At 33.9% G+C, this 20143-nt stretch overlaps 1 protein-coding gene across 7 annotated transcripts in view; it reads left to right on the top strand.

The window, feature by feature from the left end:
- Positions 1–20143, top strand: part of USP15 (ubiquitin specific peptidase 15) — a 122997-nt gene that overhangs the window by 85021 nt on the left and 17833 nt on the right. For 5 of the 7 annotated variants that reach the window (XM_059082204.2, XM_059082205.2, XM_067009670.1 and 2 more), the window contains 3 exons: positions 14860–15033; positions 16757–16915; positions 16995–17219. In XM_059082204.2, the coding sequence (XP_058938187.1) occupies positions 14860–15033; positions 16757–16915; positions 16995–17219 (558 nt within the window). Of the gene's footprint in view, positions 1–8431; positions 8578–14859; positions 15034–16756; positions 16916–16994; positions 17220–20143 lie in introns of those variants that run through there. The other 2 variants (XM_059082207.2, XR_010835832.1) reach the window with 2 other exon arrangements.

Consider the following 20143-nt stretch of genomic DNA (forward strand, 5'->3'; position numbering starts at 1 on the left):
AGATCCCAGGACTAAGCCTTACAATATAACATTTGAATATAACATTTGAATGGAGGAAAGACACTACTGTTGCAACAGGAAAAAAATAAATGGATTATGGATGCAAGTAGTTTCTAGATTTTGTAATGACTTCCATTATCCTAAAAGTATGAGACCAGATCATAAGCTAAGAATGAAAGAATAAGATTGCTCAGCAATGTTGAGATCTCATTGTTTGAGATCTTAATGTTTAGCTACATGGTGCATAAAATAGATGGGTTCATACAGTAAAACGATTGGGTTCATCTAGGGCTGTAGAGAGAAAAGGTCAAAGGAATTAAGAGCAACTAGACTAATTTTCTTATTTAGCTAATCCAGTAAACATCCATTGAGACCTGTTCGTGCCAAGCGTTGTTCTAGACACTGGTGGTACAGAATTGAACAAGACTGTGCCTATCCTCTTGAATGTTGTGCTGTAGTGAATGAGATAGCCATATAAATAAATAAGATGTAATATGGGACATGATAGAAAACATGATCAGCCAAATGTTTTGAAAGCAAAGAGAGCCATTGGGAAATGTGAGGCTTCACCAAGGAGGTGACAGTTGAGTTGGGTCTTGATTTCATTTGATTGAGTATATTATTCATTATGACTTATGATTGGTTCATCTGGTCATAAAAATAGCAGTGACTTACCAGAGGTACAACTATAACATTATAGCTCGTGCTTGTTACCACATTTTTCCACCACAAAAATCCCTACATCAGAGGGAGGAACACTCCCAAACTCATTCTACGAAGCCACCATCACCGTGATACCAAAACCAGACAAAGATGTCACAAAGAAAGAAAACCACAAGCCAATATCACTGATGAACATAGATGCAAAACTCCTCAACAAAATACTAGCAAGCAGAATCCAACAGCACATTAAAAGGATCATACACCATGATCAAGTGGGGTTTATCCCAGGAATGGAAGGATTCTTCAGTATACACAAATCAATCAATGTGATACACCATATTAACAAATTAAAGGAGAAAAACAATATGATCATCTCAATAGATGCAGAGGAAACATTCAACAAAATTAAATAATCATTTATGATAAAAACCCTCCAGAAAGCAGGCATAGAGGGAACTTACCTCAACATAATAAAGGCCATATATAACCCACAGCCAACATCATCCTCAATGGTGAAAAACTGAAACCATATCCACTAAGATCAGGAACAAGACAAAGTTGCCCACTCTCACCACTGTGATTCAACATAGTTTTGGAAGTTAGAGCCACAGCAATCAGAGAAGAAAAAGAAATAAAACGAATCCAAATCAGAAAAGAAGAAGTAAAGCTGTCACTGTTTGCAGATGACATGATACTATACATAGAGAATCCTAAAGATGCTACCAGAAAACAACTAGAGCTAATCAATGAATTTGGTAAAGTAGCAGGATAGAAATTAATGCACAGAAATTCTTGCATTCCTATACACTAATGATGAAAAATGTGAAACTGAAATTAAGGAAACACTCCCATTTACCATTGCAACAAAAAAAATAAAATACCTAGGAATAAACCTACCTAAGGAGACAAAAGACCTGTATGCAGAAACCTATAAGACCTTGATGAAATAAATTAAAGATGATACAAACAGATGGAGAGATATGCCATGTTCTTGGATTGGAAGAATCAGCATTGTGAAAATGACCATACTACCCAAAGCAATCTGCAGATTCAATGCAATCCCTATCAAACTACCAAGGGCATTTTTCACAGAACTAGAACAAAAAAATTCACAATTTGTATGGAAACACAAAAGAACCCAAATAGCCAAAGGAATCTTGAGAAAGAAAACTGGAGCTGGAGGAATCAGGCTCCCTGATGTCAGACTATACTACAAAGCTACAGTAATCAAGACAGTATGGTTCTGGCACAAAAACAGAAATATAGATCAATGGAACAGGATAGAAAGCCCAGAGATAAACCCACACACATATGGTCACCTTATTTTTGATAAAGGAGGCAAGAATATACAGTGGAGAAAAGACAGCCTCTTCAATAAGTGGTGCTGGGAAAACTGGACAGCTACATGTAAAAGAATGAAATTAGAACACTCCCTAACACCATACCCAAAAATAAGCTCAAAATGGATTAAAGACCTACATGTAAGGTCAGACACTATAAAACTCTTAGAGGAAAACATAGGCAGAACACTCTATGACATAAATCACAGCAATATCCTTTTTGTCCCACCTCCTAGAGAAATGGAAATAAAAATAAACAAACGGGACCTAATGAAACTTAAAAGTATTTGCACAGCAAAGGAAGCCATAAACAAGACGAAAAGACAACCTTCAGAATGGGAGAAAATATTTGCAAATGAAACAACTGACAAAGGATGAATCTCATGCAGCTCAATATCAAAAAGCAAACAACCCAATCCAAAAATGGGCAGAAGACCTAAATAGACATTTCTCCAAACAAGATATACTGATTGCCAACGAACACATGAAAGGATGCTCAACATCATTAATCATTAGAGAAATGCAAATCAAAATTATAGTGAGTTATCACCTCACACCGGTCAGAATGACCATCATCAAAAAATCTACAAACAATAAATGCTGGAGAGGGTGTGGAGAAAAGGGAACCCTCTTGCACTATTGGGAATGTAAATTGATACAGCCACTATGGAGAACAGTATGGAGGTTCCTTAAAAATCTAAAAATAGAACTATCATATGACCCAGCAATCCCACTACTGGGCATATACCCTGAGAAAACCGTAATTCCAAAAGAGTCATGTACCACAGTGTTCATTGCAGCTCTGTTTACAATAACCAGGACATGGAAGCAACCTAAGTGTCCATCGACAGATGAATGGATAAAGAAGATGTGGCACATATATACAATGGAATATTTCATAGCCATAAAAAGAAACGAAATTGAGTTATTTGTGGTGGGGTGGATGGTCCTATATACACTACCAAATGTAAAACCTATAGCTAGTGGGAAGCAGCCGCACAGCACAGGGAGATCAGCTCAGTGCTTTGTGATTGCGTAGAGGGGTGGGATAAGGAGGGTGGGAGGGAGGGAGACACAAGAGGGAAGAGATATGGAGACATATATATGTGTGTTGCTGATTCACTTTGTTATAAAGCAAAAACTAACACACCATTGTAAAGCAATTATACTTCAATAAAAATATTTTTTAACAAAAAAGAAATCGTATTTTACCACAGTAAAAACCACATTGTTCATACACTCAGTAAACACATATTGACACTTCCTGGATGCTAGACATCAATGCTTTTTCATACGTCTGCCAACTCTAAAAAGAGAAGTACCTAAATATTTTGAGCAGTGACAATATCAATGAAACAAACATATAGTCTCCTAAAGTAATTAAGTCAAAAATGATGTTCATATGAATTTGAACTGTTTACTGGAAAGATCACTCTTTGCCTTATAATCAAGTCCCATGTATAATTAAAAATATGTCTTCATTTAGATTTTTTTAATATATATATTTATTTATTTTTGGCTGCTTTAGGTCTTCATTTCTGTGCGCAGGCCTTCTCTAGTTGCGGCGAGGTAGAGGCTACTCTTCATTGCGATGCATGGGCTTCTCATTGCCGTGGCTTCTGTTGTTGTGGAGTGTGGGCTCTAGGTGCTTAGGCTTCTGTAGTTGCAGCACATGGACTCAGTAGTTGTGGCACACGGGCTTAGTTGCTCCACAGCATGTGGGATCTCCCCAGATTAAGGCTCGAACCCATGTCCCCTGCATTGGCAGGCAGATTCTTAACCACTGTGCCACCAGGGAAGTCCTATTTAGAGAGATTTTGTTTTGAGTATAAACTGAATCATTGACACACACACTCCAATATACATACACACATACATATCTATTATGCATATATGAATGAATACATATATTTTTAAATAGTTTTGGTATATAATTAAGGTATTTTGTGTAATTTTTCAGTAATTGCCCAGGGCTTTTCTAAGCATCATGTGCCTTGCCCAAGAGAAAGCTTTCAGTAACTGTTTTTAAAAGAAATTAAAAACAAGTTCTTGACCAAAATATTACTAACTGTTCATAAGGAAATTCTTAATAGCAAGATATAATATACTTTATGATTCCTCGTACCTTCATTGACTACCATACCAAAAGTATCTATATCATCATAATTATGCCACCATCTTCCTGAGACCTCTCTTACCTTCCCTGAGACTTGTTTCATTAATTGTCTCTTCTTTGTTCTATATCTTTAATCTCACCTCTTCACTGTCTTCCTGTCCTCATATATGCATGGTCAACTCTTTTTTTTTTAATGGGGTGGGAGGGAGATGGAGTGAGGAGGACCCTTGACCTTGAAAAGGGTGGTCTGTCCTTTCTCCCTACTTTCTCATGTCCCATTCAATAACCCTCATGTCTGCAGTTTAGCACAGTAGTTAAAGCTTAGATTTTGCAACGTGACTGCTTGGATTCAAATCCTAGTTCTGTTACATGTAAGTTGTGTGACCTTGGATAAGAAACTTTTTGGTTTAACTGTTAAATGAAGATAACATGCTTAAGTGCTTGGCACATAACAAGCAATGTGTAAGTATCAACTACTGTTGTATCATCACTGTGACCATCATACCACCCCATAGAAATTGTTTTTGGTAAGGTCATTCTTGACTCCCTGTTTCCTAGGCTTTTTGTAGCCCCTTTACCTTTGAGAAGTTGACATCTGCTTAAAAGTGACAAATCCCAGATCTGTCTCCACCCTACTTCTCTCTCCTGAGTTCCCCTCCAAAATATAACTATTAGATGGACATTTCTGCCTAAACAGTGTTACAGATATCTCAAACTCAGCATGTCTATGACTAAACATATTTCCTAGAAGCCCGATGCTTTTATTTATTATACTCCCTTATAGGTGCAACCATTAATTAACCCAGGTCAAAACCTGAGACCTACCACAAGTTCTATTCATTCTACTACCTCTTAAATGTCACTTGTATCTATCTTTTCCTTTCCTGTCAGTACAGTATTTTAACACTTGAGCATCTTTTAAGTGAACTGTTGAAAAATACATCTAACTCATCTCTTTGTTCCACCATTTATTCTCTTCTCATCCATTTAGTACACTGCTCCCAGAGTCAATTTTTAAAAGCAAATACCTCCTTGCTTAAAACTCATTTCCGGGACTTCCCTGGTGGTGCAGTAGTTAAGAATCTGCCTGCCAATGCAGGGGACACGGGTTCGAGCCCTGGTCCAGGAAGATCCCACATGCTGCGAAGCAGCTAAGCCCATGCGCCACAACTACTGAACTCTAGAGCCTGCGTGCCACAACTACTGAAACCTGCTCGCCTGGAGCCCCCTCACCCCCACTGGGGAAAGCCCACACAGCAACGAAGACCCAACACAGACAAAAATTAATTAATTAATTAATTTTTTTTAAAAACCTCATTTCCTATCACCTAAAGGATAAAATCCAAACCGTACCCTACCTAGCTCTTTAACCAAAACTAAAGGTTCTTGGAATTCATTAAGTTTCCAATCTCTCTATACATAATGTTACCTCTTCCTGAGTTGCCTTTCACACACACACATGCGTGCATGCGCACACACATACACACATACAAATACACACACACCCCTTTTCCTTTATCTCTTCTGGACAAATACCTACTACACAGTAAGAATCATGAAGTTAGAGGCTATCTTTGGTTTTCTTTTATATCCCCAATGTCTGGTATAATGCCACATAATAGTAACTACATTAGAACAGTGTTTCTCACAGTGTTTGGATGAGACAGTGCTGGTCAACAGTAAAATAACTGTAGAAATTAAGCATAAGTGAGTGATCCAGAACTTTTATAGCAGTTAGGTTAGTTTTGTATCTATTAAATCTAATAATTTTAAAATGGGTCTTTCTTTTCTGTATGTTATTTCTTATTTCATTTTTCTAGTGGTTCATTTTTATTTTCTAAAAAACTTTATAGAAGTATCAGTCTGTGACAGTTTGAAAATTTAAAAAGATACTAGTCCTTCCACATAGATGATTTGAGAAGCACTGCATTAGGAAAATTTACCTGAAATATTAAGTTATTGACCTGTACCAGATTAATGATATTTCTGGAGCTGTCTAAATGTCAAAGAGCACAATAATTTTTAAAAGAATTATAGCTTGTAATATATATATTTACTTCTTGCAAAGACCTACCAATTTATATAAAGTCTGATAAGCACTACAGCTTATGTTCTGCCGATGTAGCCAGTCTGATAGCACTTGCATTGGGCTGCCATGTTAATCACAGCTTGGCAGAATATACCCTACTACTCTGCAAATTGTTTCTTAAACGATTTCACAATGAATGGCATGAAAACATCATTTTAGAACAGAATTTCTGTATTTCTAGTTTCTTAACATAATGGTCTTCTGTTCTTAATATTTGTTGAGTGATTAATCAAATTAATTTAAAGTTCTCTTTTATTATGAAAATAGTTAGAAACCTTCATAGTTATGTTATCACATAGTCCTTAAATTTCTGTTTCAACTCAGCTTAAATATTAATATTGTCAATTATGGGCCTAGTGTAATGAAATGATACAGAGAAGTATATGATTTGGTAGTTCTTTTAAAGAATGTAGTAAGTCAGTTAAACTTTTTAAAAAAATTCTGCTGTACCTTTCTTTATGCCTTAGCAGGAAAACTAAAAGATGAACAAATCACATAATTCTTAATCCTAATTTATTCAAAAATGTTTCTTTACTGAATATTATGTTCAGGGGACTGAACAAAACTATAAAACACTTGTTTTTTCTTAAAACCTTTCACTATCTTGCTTAAAATATTGGCATTCATTTCATTGTGAGCCAGTTTTGAATTATTAATAGGGTAATTAATAGGTAATTAATAAGCTACTAAACATTAAAATTGAACTAATAAACTTTAGTTCTTTAAAATAAATACAACTTACACTACTATTTATTAATGTTGTTAGAACCATTTAGCTTGAGCATGCTTCCCATAAACTGAATATCTAAACATAAAAATCATTCAATAAATAGCCTGTTACTTAAAAAAAAAATAAACAATTGCTGTTACAATCTAGTAGTTTTAAAGCATCATACAACTACCTGAAGCTTATAACATCATTGTTGATCTAATCATTATCCCAGAAGCTTTCAAATTTCTCTCTATTGCAAGTGGATCTTCTATCCAGTTTCTACTTTTAGCTTTTAATATGAAAAAATCACTGGTCTTAATATAATCATGTTTTTTTAAGTGTGACATCTCTAGTTATAGGACTTACTCACTGCATGTAACAGGATAGTCCTTTTGACAAAATTTTCCTTCCTCAGTCCCATAGATGAGGAGGGGAAAGGCATTGACATTTCTTTGCTAGCCAAAAGGTTTCCCATTAGTTCTCATACTTCCCAAGCTTTCATAATAATTCTTAATTAAATTCAAGTAGCGTGTGAAGAGAGATTACATAGAATTTGAAGAAAGGGTGACAACAGGGACTTTAAATGAAGTTTAATTTTATTCATGTCCTAAGCATAGTGACCAGATTAATGATAAAAGTGAAAATGTTAGAACATCTTTGTCCAATTCAAAAATACTGCCTTTAGAACTACTTTATGTAAAATTTCAATATTTTAAGTGTATGGCAGTTCTCTCTTCACTAACTATGTGGGAGAGGGAAGAAAACGTACTTAAAGTTTTTTAAAACTAAAATAAAAAGAAAGATATCCACTTATATTTTACTTACACAAATTTGTTCTTTAAAGAAAGCTTGAAGAGAGAATGGAAATGTAAAGCAAAATAGAGCTACAGTTGTATTTGTTTTCCTAAAATATATGGAGAAACTTCAGAATTGATCTCAAATATAATTTTTTTCCTTTCCTAGGAAAAAAAATAACAAAAAATAAAACATGAAGTATCTTAAAAATATCTCATTTTCCAAACCTCCGTGGTGAAGGGGCAGGTTTATATTTGTAGTTCTTCATTGTAAAAGTCTACATCATAGTTTTCTGTCTATCCACTACTTTTTTACAGAATTTGAGCCAGTATCCCAGTTTTAATAAAATGCTTTGAAGTTATACAGTACCTTTTTAGAACGTTTATACTCTTGTCATGACGAATTGAAAAATAACAACATGACAAATCCGAAAATTCTTTATCCATCTAATCTTACAATCCAAAATAAGATATTTGGGGGTATTCTAAGATTACTTTAACCATGGATTACTTTAGGTTTTATTTTTTAAATCATAAGAATATAAAATGGTTTCCTCATTTTAGATTGGGTTTTTATTTTTAGTATTGGTCAGTTTGAAAGTGTAGCTACTTTAAGAGTTGTGAGTGGCGTTACATTTTGATCAGTTACAGAATGAGTTACACAACTCAAAGGCTTTAGGTAATCAAAAATTAAGTTTGTTTTCTTTCCTGTTCTAGTTACCGGTTTACTAAAATAGTGAGCATACATGATCACTTGAAAATTGGGCTTCTGGAGCACCTGAACAGAAAGGGAGTGGTTCATATTCAGCATTACAAAAGACAACTTTCTCTTTTTGAAGGGGATTACTTTGACTATTTTCCAGGTACTGGGGAAATTCCAGATTCATTACAAGTTATTGGGATGGCTATTAATTATTCATTTCCTAAAATATGTTGATTATAGACTTGAGATTTGGTTATATAGTAGAACTTTATTTCAATTCATCAATTTTTTAAAAATATACAGAAGTTTATAGTGAAATACAAAATTGAGACTCTTACATGAGTCACTCAGAGAACTCGAGAAACATCAGTCTTACTGATCAGAACATATTTAATGGAAGAACTTTTTGAAAGTAATGTGAGAGGAATAGGATTTTTGCATGTGTATGTAAGGAAAAGTTATGTACAAAACATTGTAGTCTTTCCATGAAATTTAAGTAATGAGAGAGAATCATACTTCACATAATACTCCAATTTTAAGATGTTGGGTTAAGGGCAGAAATGTATAACCAGAGAGTTTTTCATAGATAATTAATACTTTATAAAACAGTCCAATGGTATATGCATTCTTTTTTAAAAACTTCTTCATGGTGACAGTGATTAAAGGTCTGTATACATTGAGCCATATAGAATGTCCACTGGATGAGATACTTGATTATTTAGAAGAATTTTTTTAAGAATTGTGATGTCTAGTTCCAGGTTGATTTGGGAAAAAGAGCCTTTATGAAAATATATTACCAAATATTTTTCTTTCACATATCTTTTACTTATCTGGATTTATCTTGACAGTTATTTTTTGGAGTATTCACAATAGTTATTTTTCCTTCATTAGGAAAGCCTCTTTAGGCATTATTTGAACTTTATTTTTGAACTTGTAGAACTTTAAAATGGTTATAGTTATATAACAGGGTGCAATTCAGATCTTAGTCAAGTGTTTTCCCACTGTTCTCAGTCTCTAAGGACTGAGTTACTGTATAAGTTTTTATTCATTCATCACACCTTCATTATGGTATGTGCCAGGCATTGTGCTAGATGCTAAGTTACAAAGGTGAATAAGACATGGACTCTGCTCTCAAGATAAGGACAGTCTAAGTGAGTTCAAGGTATAGCATTAGTCCAGAAGAAGGAATGTTAGTTCTTCCTTGAGGTGCTGAGATGTTGAGATGAGTTTTAAAGAATAATTAGCTATTTCTAACAAGGGAAGAATGTTCTAAGAAGGGGAGGAGTACATGCTAAGGCTCAGTCTTAATACGTTAAACTAAGAAATATATCTTAAGACCCCTTATTCAAATTCACATTCAAGAATACTCTTACTTGCAATTTCCATTTTAAATGCATATGTGAGCACAAGTAGAGAACTACAAAGCCATTTTGAGGAACAGATACATTTGCTCACAAAACAATCGGCTTGCACATAATACACCATTCTCATCATTCCTCATGGATCAACACCTTTTCATGCTAGCTTATATCCTCAACCTTCCAGTTAGCCAGCTGTGAAGATGCTGTATCACAAAGGCTAAATTAATGAATGCTAAAAGTCTACCATACACTAAATATGAAATATTAATATTTCATACTACCATATACTAAATGTGAAATTTAGTTTTTTAATCCTTAGATCTTCAAATGCTCGTCAGTTTTGCACACTATTAACTTGCCTAGGGATCATAAAAAAATTTAAATAAATAATTTGCCTAGTTAACAAGTGCATTTACCTGTTGATTAATGTAGCTTTTTTACTTTTTCTCTTTTGCATCAAGAATTGAAACTACTAGTACAGAATCTTTTTCTTCAGTCTGATTATTGCTTTATTTTTAACATGGTATTTGACAGAATTCTACCCAATATTAGGACCAACTCTAGACACAATTATAATACAAACAAAATGTGGCTTGAGATACGTGTTTTATGATCAGTCACATTACTTCATATATGGACCTCATTTTTTTGGTGATGACTTCTAAGAGGTAGTTCTTAAACTATGAAAGTGTTGGCATTTGTCAGTGTCAGGCAGTTGAAATCAAATGAATTAACAGAGGTGAAGCTCAAAATGGCATGTGACTCTGAGAATGTCACAAAACTCCTAAGTAGCTGTAAAAATAACATACTAATATTGTTTATATAATCCTTTTGTTTTTATCATACATTCATATATGTTCTCAGGTTTTGTGGGGTTTTTTTTATTCTCAGTTTTTGCTAAGAAAAACCATGTATGTTAAGGATGTGGGTTTTTTTTTTTTATTTTGCAGTTCAGGAAACATTGAGAATAAGAGATATCCACATAGGCACAACATATGTTGTATGATTTATAGTCCATATTACATTACTGGAGTAAAGTATCATGAGTTAAAAATGACATTTCCTATGTCTGCATATGTAGGACTTCTAATATATATATGCCTTAAGAAAGGAATTGTTTTGGAACAGTCCCAATCAGATAGGAAAGTGATGTTTTTTATAATAGAAGAATCTTTGAGATAAATGCTTCAGAAATCTGGTTATAGTTTTTATTATTGAACTAATGAAAGTTATCTTTATTCTTTAAAACATTGTATTTAATGGCAGCCAGTCCAAGTATCCTATTTTCTTGTAATTGTCAAAGATGTTCATGTTTCTAAGATAGCCTCATGTTTAAAGATTGAATAATGAGTTGCATAAATTAAAAATCAAGTTGTATTATGACCAAATTTAAGAAATGGTCTTCTTTCTTCTTTCAATAATGGCATTGAATACTGATGTCACCTGGAGGAAATATTTTAGTTGTTTGAGCTCTATTCCAATAGTTCTTTGAAATTTATACCAAAAGAGAACTTTTAATGTTTAACTGGTTTTCATATTATTTCAAGAATATAGTGACTCCTATAATAACATTATATTCAAGGTGAAGGAGAAAATTATGGTATTTTCAAGATGAGGAAAAAAAGTCTAACATCAGTTTAGTTTTTAAACTATTATGATCTATGTAGTAGAACAGTTAAACTGGCTGTTGAATTTCTGTACTTGTGTTTTAGGAAATTTTTAGAAAAGTTAAGGTTGTGAGTTCCTTAAAACATTATGTTCAGCAAATAAGATACTTTGGGGGACCCTTTAGGATTTAATAGTTTACATTTAAATATAAAGTTTATCTCAAATATATTGGTTATGATATCTTGACAGGAAATACAGGCAGTTACTTATTAAGACTATTTGTGTTTTGTTGTGTAGTTTGTTATCAGTGAATTATAATCAGTTTCAAACTGGCATGAGTCACTATGAAAATAAGCACTGGTCTCTGTGTCATTGACTTTTTAAAAATCCAAGTAGAGGCCCACTACAAAGCAGATGGTAGATTAAGTAAAAGTCAAACAAAAGGGAACCAGGGAGTTTTTAATAGGTGCTGTCTTTTTGGATTTAGTATTCAGGTAGAAGTGCTTGAAGAAACTTTTGAAATTATTCATTACAAGCAAAAATATTTTTGCCTCACTATGTGATATTTCATTCAACAAAATTTGAGTGCTCTGTGCCAAATGTTGAAAGAAAAGAGTTAAAAAAAGAAGAAGGGGGCTTCCCTGGTGGCACAGCGGTTGAGAGTCTGCCTGCCGATGCATGGGACGCGGGTTCGTGCCCCGGTCCGGGAAGATCCCACGTGCCACGGAGCGGCTGGGCCCGTGAGCCATGGCCGCTGAGCGTGCGCGTCCGGAGCCTGTGCCCCGCATCGGGAGAGGCCACAACAGTGAGAGACCCGTGTACCGCAAAAAAAAAAAAAAAAAAAAAAAAAGATGAAGAAGAAATGGGGAAATGGGGAATAAATACATTAGTAAATATAGGCAAAAAACATTTAACTAAGCATGCAGTGCTAGAGACATGAATTTAAAGGATATCATGATTCCTGCTCTCGTGGAAGTCTCAGTCCATTTGGCAAGACAGACAACCTAAAAATTAAAGTTACAGTATATTATAAAATAAATGCTGTAATAAAAGTAAGCACTAAGCAATAAGGAAACATAGAGGAGGAAACACTATAAGGGAACCTGGGAATCCTTCCCAGACAGAATACCTGAATGGTTTAGTAGAAGTTAGTAGGCAAATAAGGTATATTTCATATAGGTAGAGTAATGAGAACTTATAAAGTGAGAGAATGCATGGAGGTCAAAGAACCACAAGTAATCAAATAAGGCTGGGATGGAAGTTTTTTTGTTTTTTGTTTTTTTAAAGGTATTTTATTGACAAGGGATGAAGCTAAATAGATGGGCAAAAGACAGACCCAGATTTGAAATTTTAATCTGAAATTGCTATTAAAGGATTTGTAGCAAGGAAGTGACATAATTAAGTCATAAATTTTAGTGACAAATTTTAGAAAGATCACTCTGGATGCTATGGAAAGCTGAAAAGATTTTCAATTATAGTTGGAAGCTCTTGCAAGATAAGGATAAACATGAATAATTAGGTAAAAACAAAGCTCAAGAATTATTCATGTTTGCACAACTTGATTTTTTGACGTGTTTAAACGGTAAAGCATTAGGTTCTTTATATAACTGTTACACACAGTAGTAGAATATTATATTCTTAGTATAACCCTGAGGTGATCAAATATAAGGATTTGAAAACTAATCGATAATTGTTATAAATGCTGTCTGACCTCCAGTTTGCCTCATCGACTATTTAGTGTTGGTCCTTTTTGTACTAAATGAGATGATACTGCTAAGTGATGGCATTTATGCCCTATGTAGTCATGGTATATTCTAGATTGCCTGGCCCTACCTCTAGTGCTGGGTTTATAATTAAAATGACATATATTACAAAAAGTAAAGAGAAAATGAAACTCAGAAGGGCTGTAAGATTATGAAAGTTTGAGATATAAAAGGAATTAAGAGGAAAGGTAGAAAAAAAATCCCTTCCCTAATTACTTCCTACACTGTAGCTTACCTCTTGTTCACATAAAATATTTTACTGTTGAAAAAGACATGTAAATAACTATAGGCTGTATAGCCCAACTCAAACATTTTTTAACTGTTGATATTATTTTCATTGCCTAAGAATAATACAATAACAAGTTCCATGATATTATAAAGAGTTCTCCCTTTTATGTTGAGGTAGGGGTCAGACTACCAGTTTGGACAGTATTACTTTTATTAGAAAATTCCAAAATAGATATAGTTACGTGAGTACACATAAATTGATTTATAATTGAAACCACAAAATATAATGCCTTAATCTATTTTTAAGAATTGAATATGCTTAATTTTGGAGTTTTAGCCAAACAGTGTATGACATATAGTCATAGTTTATAGCATCCAAGTTATCAGCATGAACTCAGCAGGCTGAACCTTTCATAGTTACCAGAACTATTTAACTTATTCCATATGAGTGGTAAGCAAGCTTTGAAAAACTTTTATTTCCATTAATATAAATCTGAACTGTCATAAGAACAGGTTTCTACTGCTTTACGTGCAAGCAACTAGCTTCACTTAAGGTACTTTGTCACTTTACTCCAAGGCAGATATCTTCCTGCAGCCAAAAAAAAAGTTAACCTATATGACCGTATGTCTGTGTCAGTCATTACACGTTCTAATTAATGGCTCTAGACATCTACTTGATAAAGTAATATTTGGTTCAAAATGAAGTCACATTTTATGGTATTATCAACTTAAAAAATTATTTCATCTTGAGATAAAATATTGTGGAAAAACTGTACCTCCGCTGTCTATTTTATTTTAAATCCTAAATTATTTAATTCAAAATGGAGCAGAGCTGAAGAATTAACTTATTCATAATTTTAATCTTGCCATAAAGGAGAGTTGGATTGTTGTGTTATTAAAGTAGAGCTAGAAGAAGTAAGAACACAGTTAGCCAGAGTTCACATAACAAAAGTTTGTTTTCTGAGGTTCAGCTGATCAGTACTCTCCCTTCTAAAAATAGTTGATCCAAAAGGAAAGTTTAGAAGGCTGCTCTTTCATGATAAGGAACTGACAATGGAAGCAGTAAATACCTCTTTAAAGTTCATTTCTTGCTTGCACTCTGTCTCAGTTTTTACCTACTCAGGCTAATTTGCAGATGCCTGGGATGATTAGACAATCCATCATTTCTACCAGTCAAGTAAAAGAAGGAAAGAAAATTCTGAGCTTCTCTCCCAGTTAACCAGTAGTTTGCTTTGGTTAAAATTAATGCAGATTTTACAGCAACAAATATTAGCGTTTTCATTTACTATAAGTAATTGACTTGAAATTTGGGAAATGAATAGTTGAGTACATCATTTGAGTGTTTATTTGATCAGTTGCTTATTAGTGCAAGAGGCCATCATGTAAATTTTTCTCTATATATTATCACTTTGTTTCTCTCTACATTTTAACATGTGTAATGTGTGGTTTCTTTTACTTGAAAATATATTTTATTCTTTGCAGTGTTTGAGCAATACACCTCCACTTACTGAATATTTCCTGAATGATAAATATCAAGAAGAACTGAATTTTGACAATCCCTTAGGAATGAGAGGTGAAATAGCTAAATCTTATGCTGAATTGATCAAGCAAATGTGGTCTGGAAAATTTAGCTACGTCACACCAAGAGCCTTTAAGGTTAGTATGGTAAATACATTTTCAACAAGGCCTATATCACACCCAAGAGGACAAAAATCTTTGGGAAAGGGGTAAAAAATCATAGCTATTACAATGGTTTGTGGCCCTCCAAAGGGACTCAGCACATAAATACATACACAGCATATATGGTATTAAATTTTCAGGGTGGGGCACATGATAGATGATAAATTTAAACTGTCCAAAAAGAGTTCTGAAGGATGGTAAAGGAAATAATGAAATAAAGTTTGAGAAACACTGGTATGATTCAAAATGACTATAGACAGCAGTGAGCATTTGCAGATTGTTTTAGAATACAGCACATCTCTAAGAAACCTACATAAATATTTTATACAAATGTAAAGACTAAATTTGGGCATGTCATTAAACTCTAAGAACTCTATATTTTGCAAGTCATTATTGGTTTGAAAAATTATTGGAATGAAACTGGTCTGCAAAGTAAGCACTAAATATTAATTAAATATATTTTCAATATAATTCTTAAACTTCTATATTTTTTCTTATTTGTGAAGCAGTTAATTCTTAGAATCAAAATCTCACGTAATTTAGCTTGTCACTCAAATAAGAATTGAACTGAAATTTAGCTTTATATTGTTAAAGTTTTCCTAATTAATTATATGGGTGAGATTTATGAGAACTTTTAAACGTTTGAAGAAAATAAGCAGTTTTCAACTGTTTTTTATACAACTTAAATGATGTTCATATAGAACATGGACTGGGCAACATTTTATTAACTATGTACTAGTTCTTAAATAATAAAAAACAAATCAAAAGAAGTCCTGCATTTATCTTCCTTAACTTTCCAAACTTAGAACAGACTAGTTCAGACAAGTAATTTCTCAACCCTTATCCATGATACCAATTAGTTTCACTTTACAAGATGTTCTCAATTATGTGTAAATAGGTCCTTGATATCTGACTTTTTTCTTTTGCATTTCTTTTCAGTCTCATCAAAAAAATACTTAGCACTGCGAAGACTGGGCAATTATATATGAACATGAATATTCTTTTTATCTCTATGAGATTTATCCTCTCTTTACACACACAAACTAAATGAGAGCCTTGTACTTTTTTCAAGTGACCCAGAAATGTTACTGAATTTTAAGTCTTTAGTGTTTCCCAATTCTTTGTACAAAACTATACCATATTTTCTCAATGTTCTCTCCTTAAGTCAACATTTCTTTTCTATTTTACAGATTAGTTATCATTATTAAAATATTTTTAGATATGTAATTCTTTACGTGTATTTATCCATATGTCAATATCATGTCTGCATATGACTGCAAAAGTGCCACAAGTTGATTTGAGAGTTACAAATAAATTTTAGGAAGTAGGTGAATTCACAAATACGGAATCTGTGAATAATGAAAATTGACTATATATATATATATATATATATATATATATATATATATTTTTTTTTTTTTTTTTTTTTTTTTTTTTTTTCTTCTGTAAGCGGGCCTCTCACCGTTGTGTCCTCTTCCGCTGCGGAGCACAGGCTCCAGACGCGCAGGCTCAGCAGCCATGGCTCACGGGCCCAGCCGCTCCGCGGCACGTGGGATCCTCCCGGACCAGGGCACGAACCCGTGTCCCCTGCATCGGCAGGCGGATTCCCAACCACTGTGCCACCAGGGAAGCCCGACTATATATTTTTAAAATCAATCTTGTCCCTAAAAATGATTCTATAGTTTTGCTTCTCTTACAGACACAGGTAGGACGTTTTGCACCTCAGTTCTCTGGATACCAGCAACAAGACTGTCAAGAACTATTAGCTTTCCTGTTAGATGGACTACATGAGGATTTGAATAGAATTAGGAAAAAACCATATATACAATTAAAAGATGCTGATGGAAGACCAGATAAGGTAAATTTAACCATATTATTGTCACCATTGTTATAATAATGTGGTATCTCTTTGTAATATGTGTCTGTTTTCCTTACAGGTAGTTGCTGAAGAAGCCTGGGAAAACCATTTAAAAAGAAATGATTCTATCATAGTAGATATATTTCATGGCCTTTTTAAATCAACTTTAGTTTGTCCTGAATGTGCTAAGATTTCAGTAACATTTGATCCTTTTTGTTACTTGACACTTCCATTGCCCATGAAAAAGGAACGTACCTTGGAAGTTTATTTAGTTAGAATGGATCCACTTACGAAACCTATGCAGGTAGGAAGTGATTAATTTCTTTGCATTTGTTATTTTTATAAAAGATCAGTGTTGAGTCCTTATGTCTCAAGTACAATTCGATAATAATAAGCGGTTTTGCATAAGAGATTTTTATACACTAATTAGTACAACTTTTCAGAATCTTGAAAGGGTGACGGATGTGTGTAAAGTACCATTATTTGTCATGTAAAAACAAAATTCTTAAAGACTTTCTTATCAAAGAAAAATGAGAAGTGGTTTGATTTTAAAATATTGGTATGAATATTAGCTTACAAAGATTTATAACAGTAATTTCCCAGTTTTCCAACTTGAACTTTCTTTAATGTTTATTGTAATTTTTTTCCTACTGGCTGCTGGAAGAGAAACTAATGCTTGCTATACATTTTGATTCATATTATGATAAGATTATGGTAAATTTATTTTTTTAACATCTTTATTGGAGTATAATTGCTTTACAATGTTGTGTTAGTTTCTGCTTTATAACATAGTGAATCAGTTATATGTATACATATATCCCCATATCTCATCTGTCTTGCGTCTCATTCCCACCCTGCCTATCCCACCCCTCTAGGTGGTCACAAAGCACCGAGCTGATCTCCCTGTGCGATGCAGCTGCTTCCCACTAGCTATCTATTTTACATTTGGTAGTGTATATATGGCAGTGCTACCCTCTTTGTCCCAGCTTACCCTTTGCCCTCCCTGTGTCCTCAAGTCCATTCTGTACGTCTGCATCTTTATTCCTGTCCTCACCCTGCCTTTTTTTTTTTGATTCCATATATATGTGTTAGAATACAGAATTTGTTTTTCCCTTTCTGACTTACTTCGCTCTGTATGACAGACTCTAGGACCATCCACCTCACTACAAATAACTCAATTTCGTTTCTTTTTATGGCTATGAAATATTCCATTGTATATATGTGCCACATCTTCTTTATCCATTCATCTGTCGGTGGACACTTAGGTTGCTTCCATGTCCTGGCTATTGTAAATAGTGCTGCAATGAATATTGTGGTACATGACTCTTTTTGAATTATGGTTTTCTCAGGGTATATGCCCAGTAGTGGGATTGCTGGGTCATATGATAGTTCTATTTTTAATTTTTTAAGGAACCTCCATACTGTTCTCCATAGTGGCTGTATCAATTTACATTCCCACCAAGAGTGCAAGAGGGTTCCCTTTTCTCCACACCCTCTCCAGCATTTATTGTTTGTAGATTTTTTGATGATGGCCATTCTGACTGGTGTGAGGTGATACCTCATTGTAGTTTTGATTTGCATTTCTCTAATGATTAGTGATGTTGAGCATCCTTTCATGTGTTTCTTGGCAATCTGTATACCTTGTTTGGAGAAATGTCTATTTAGGTCTTCTGCCCATTTTTGGATTGGGTTGTTTGTTTTTTTCGTATTGAGCTGCCTGAGCTGCTTGTATATTTTTGAGATTAATCCTTTGTCGGTTGCTTTGTTTGCAAATATTTTCTCCCATTCTGAGGGTTGTCTTTTCATCTTGTTTATGTTTTCCTTTGCTGTACAAAAGCTTTTAAGTGTCATTAGGCTCCATTTGTTTATTTTTGTTTTTATTTCCATTTCTCTAGGAGGTGGGTCAAAAGGATCTTGCTGTGATTTATGTCATAGAGTGTTCTGCCTGTGTTTTCCTCCAAGAGTTTCATAGTGTCTGACTTTATATTTAGGTCTTTATTCCATTTTGAGTTTATTTTTGTGTATGGTGTTAGGGAGTGTTCTAATTTCATTCTTTTACATGTAGCTGTCCAGTTTTCCCAGCCTCACTTACTGAAGAGGCTGTCTTTTCTCCATTGTATATTCTTGCCTCCTTTATCAAAGATAAGGTGACCATATGTGCATGGGTTTATCTCTGGGCTTTCTATCCTGTTCCATTGATCTATATTTCTGTTTTTCTGCCAGTACCATACTGTCTTGATGACTGTAGCTTTGTAGTATAGTCTGAAGTCAGGGAGCCTGATTCCTCCAGCTCCGTTTTTCTTTTTCAAGATTGCTTTTGGCTATTCAGGGTCTTTCGTGTTTCCATACAAATTGTGAAATTTTTTGTTCTAGTTCTGTGGAAAATGCCCTTGGTAGTTTGATAGGGATTGCATTGAATCTGTAGATTGCTTTGGGTAGTAGAGTCATTTTCACGATGTTGATTCTTCCAATCCAAGAACATGGAATATGTCTCCATCTGTTTGTATCATCTTTAATTTCTTTCATCAGTGTCTTATAGTTTTCTGCATATAAGTCTTTTGCCTCCTTAGATAGGTTTATTCCTAGGTATTTTATTCTTTTTGTTGCAGTGGTAAATGGGAGTGTTTCCTTAATTCTGCTTTCAGATTTTTCATTATTAGTGTATAGGAATGCAAGAGATTTCTGTGCATTAATTTTGTATCCTGCTACTTTACCAAATTTACTGATTAGCTCTAGTAGTTTTCTGGTAGCATCTTTAGGACTCTATGTAGAGTCTCATGTTATCTTCAAATAGTGACAGTTTTACTTCTCCTTTTCCAATTTGGATTCCTTTTATTTCTTTGTCTTTTCTGTTTGGTGTGGCTAAAACTTCCAAAACTATGTTGAATAATAATGGAGAGAGTGGGTAACCTTGCCTTCTTCCTGATCTTAGAGGAAATGGTTTCAATAATAGTATATTCAAATACCTGTAATTTTTAGGTATCTTAAGAACCTGGAAAAGAAGTGGAAATTTAGTTAGGCTAAAAATACTTGTTTCAATAATGTTCTAATCTTTTAACAGTTTGGGTTATCAGATAACACTTAGTCTATGAAAGAGCCCTGTGCTAGACCTTAGTATTAGTTGTCTGCCTGATTCCATTGCCTAGTGTTATAAATGGATTATTTTACATTTTATGGAGCAAAACACTATATTTTCTCCCTTTATTAATCAGTTAATCCTTTTCTGAC

The sequence above is a fragment of the Kogia breviceps genome, chromosome 12, assembly GCF_026419965.1.
Source record: "Kogia breviceps isolate mKogBre1 chromosome 12, mKogBre1 haplotype 1, whole genome shotgun sequence".
NCBI classification, from domain to species: domain Eukaryota; kingdom Metazoa; phylum Chordata; class Mammalia; order Artiodactyla; family Physeteridae; genus Kogia; species Kogia breviceps.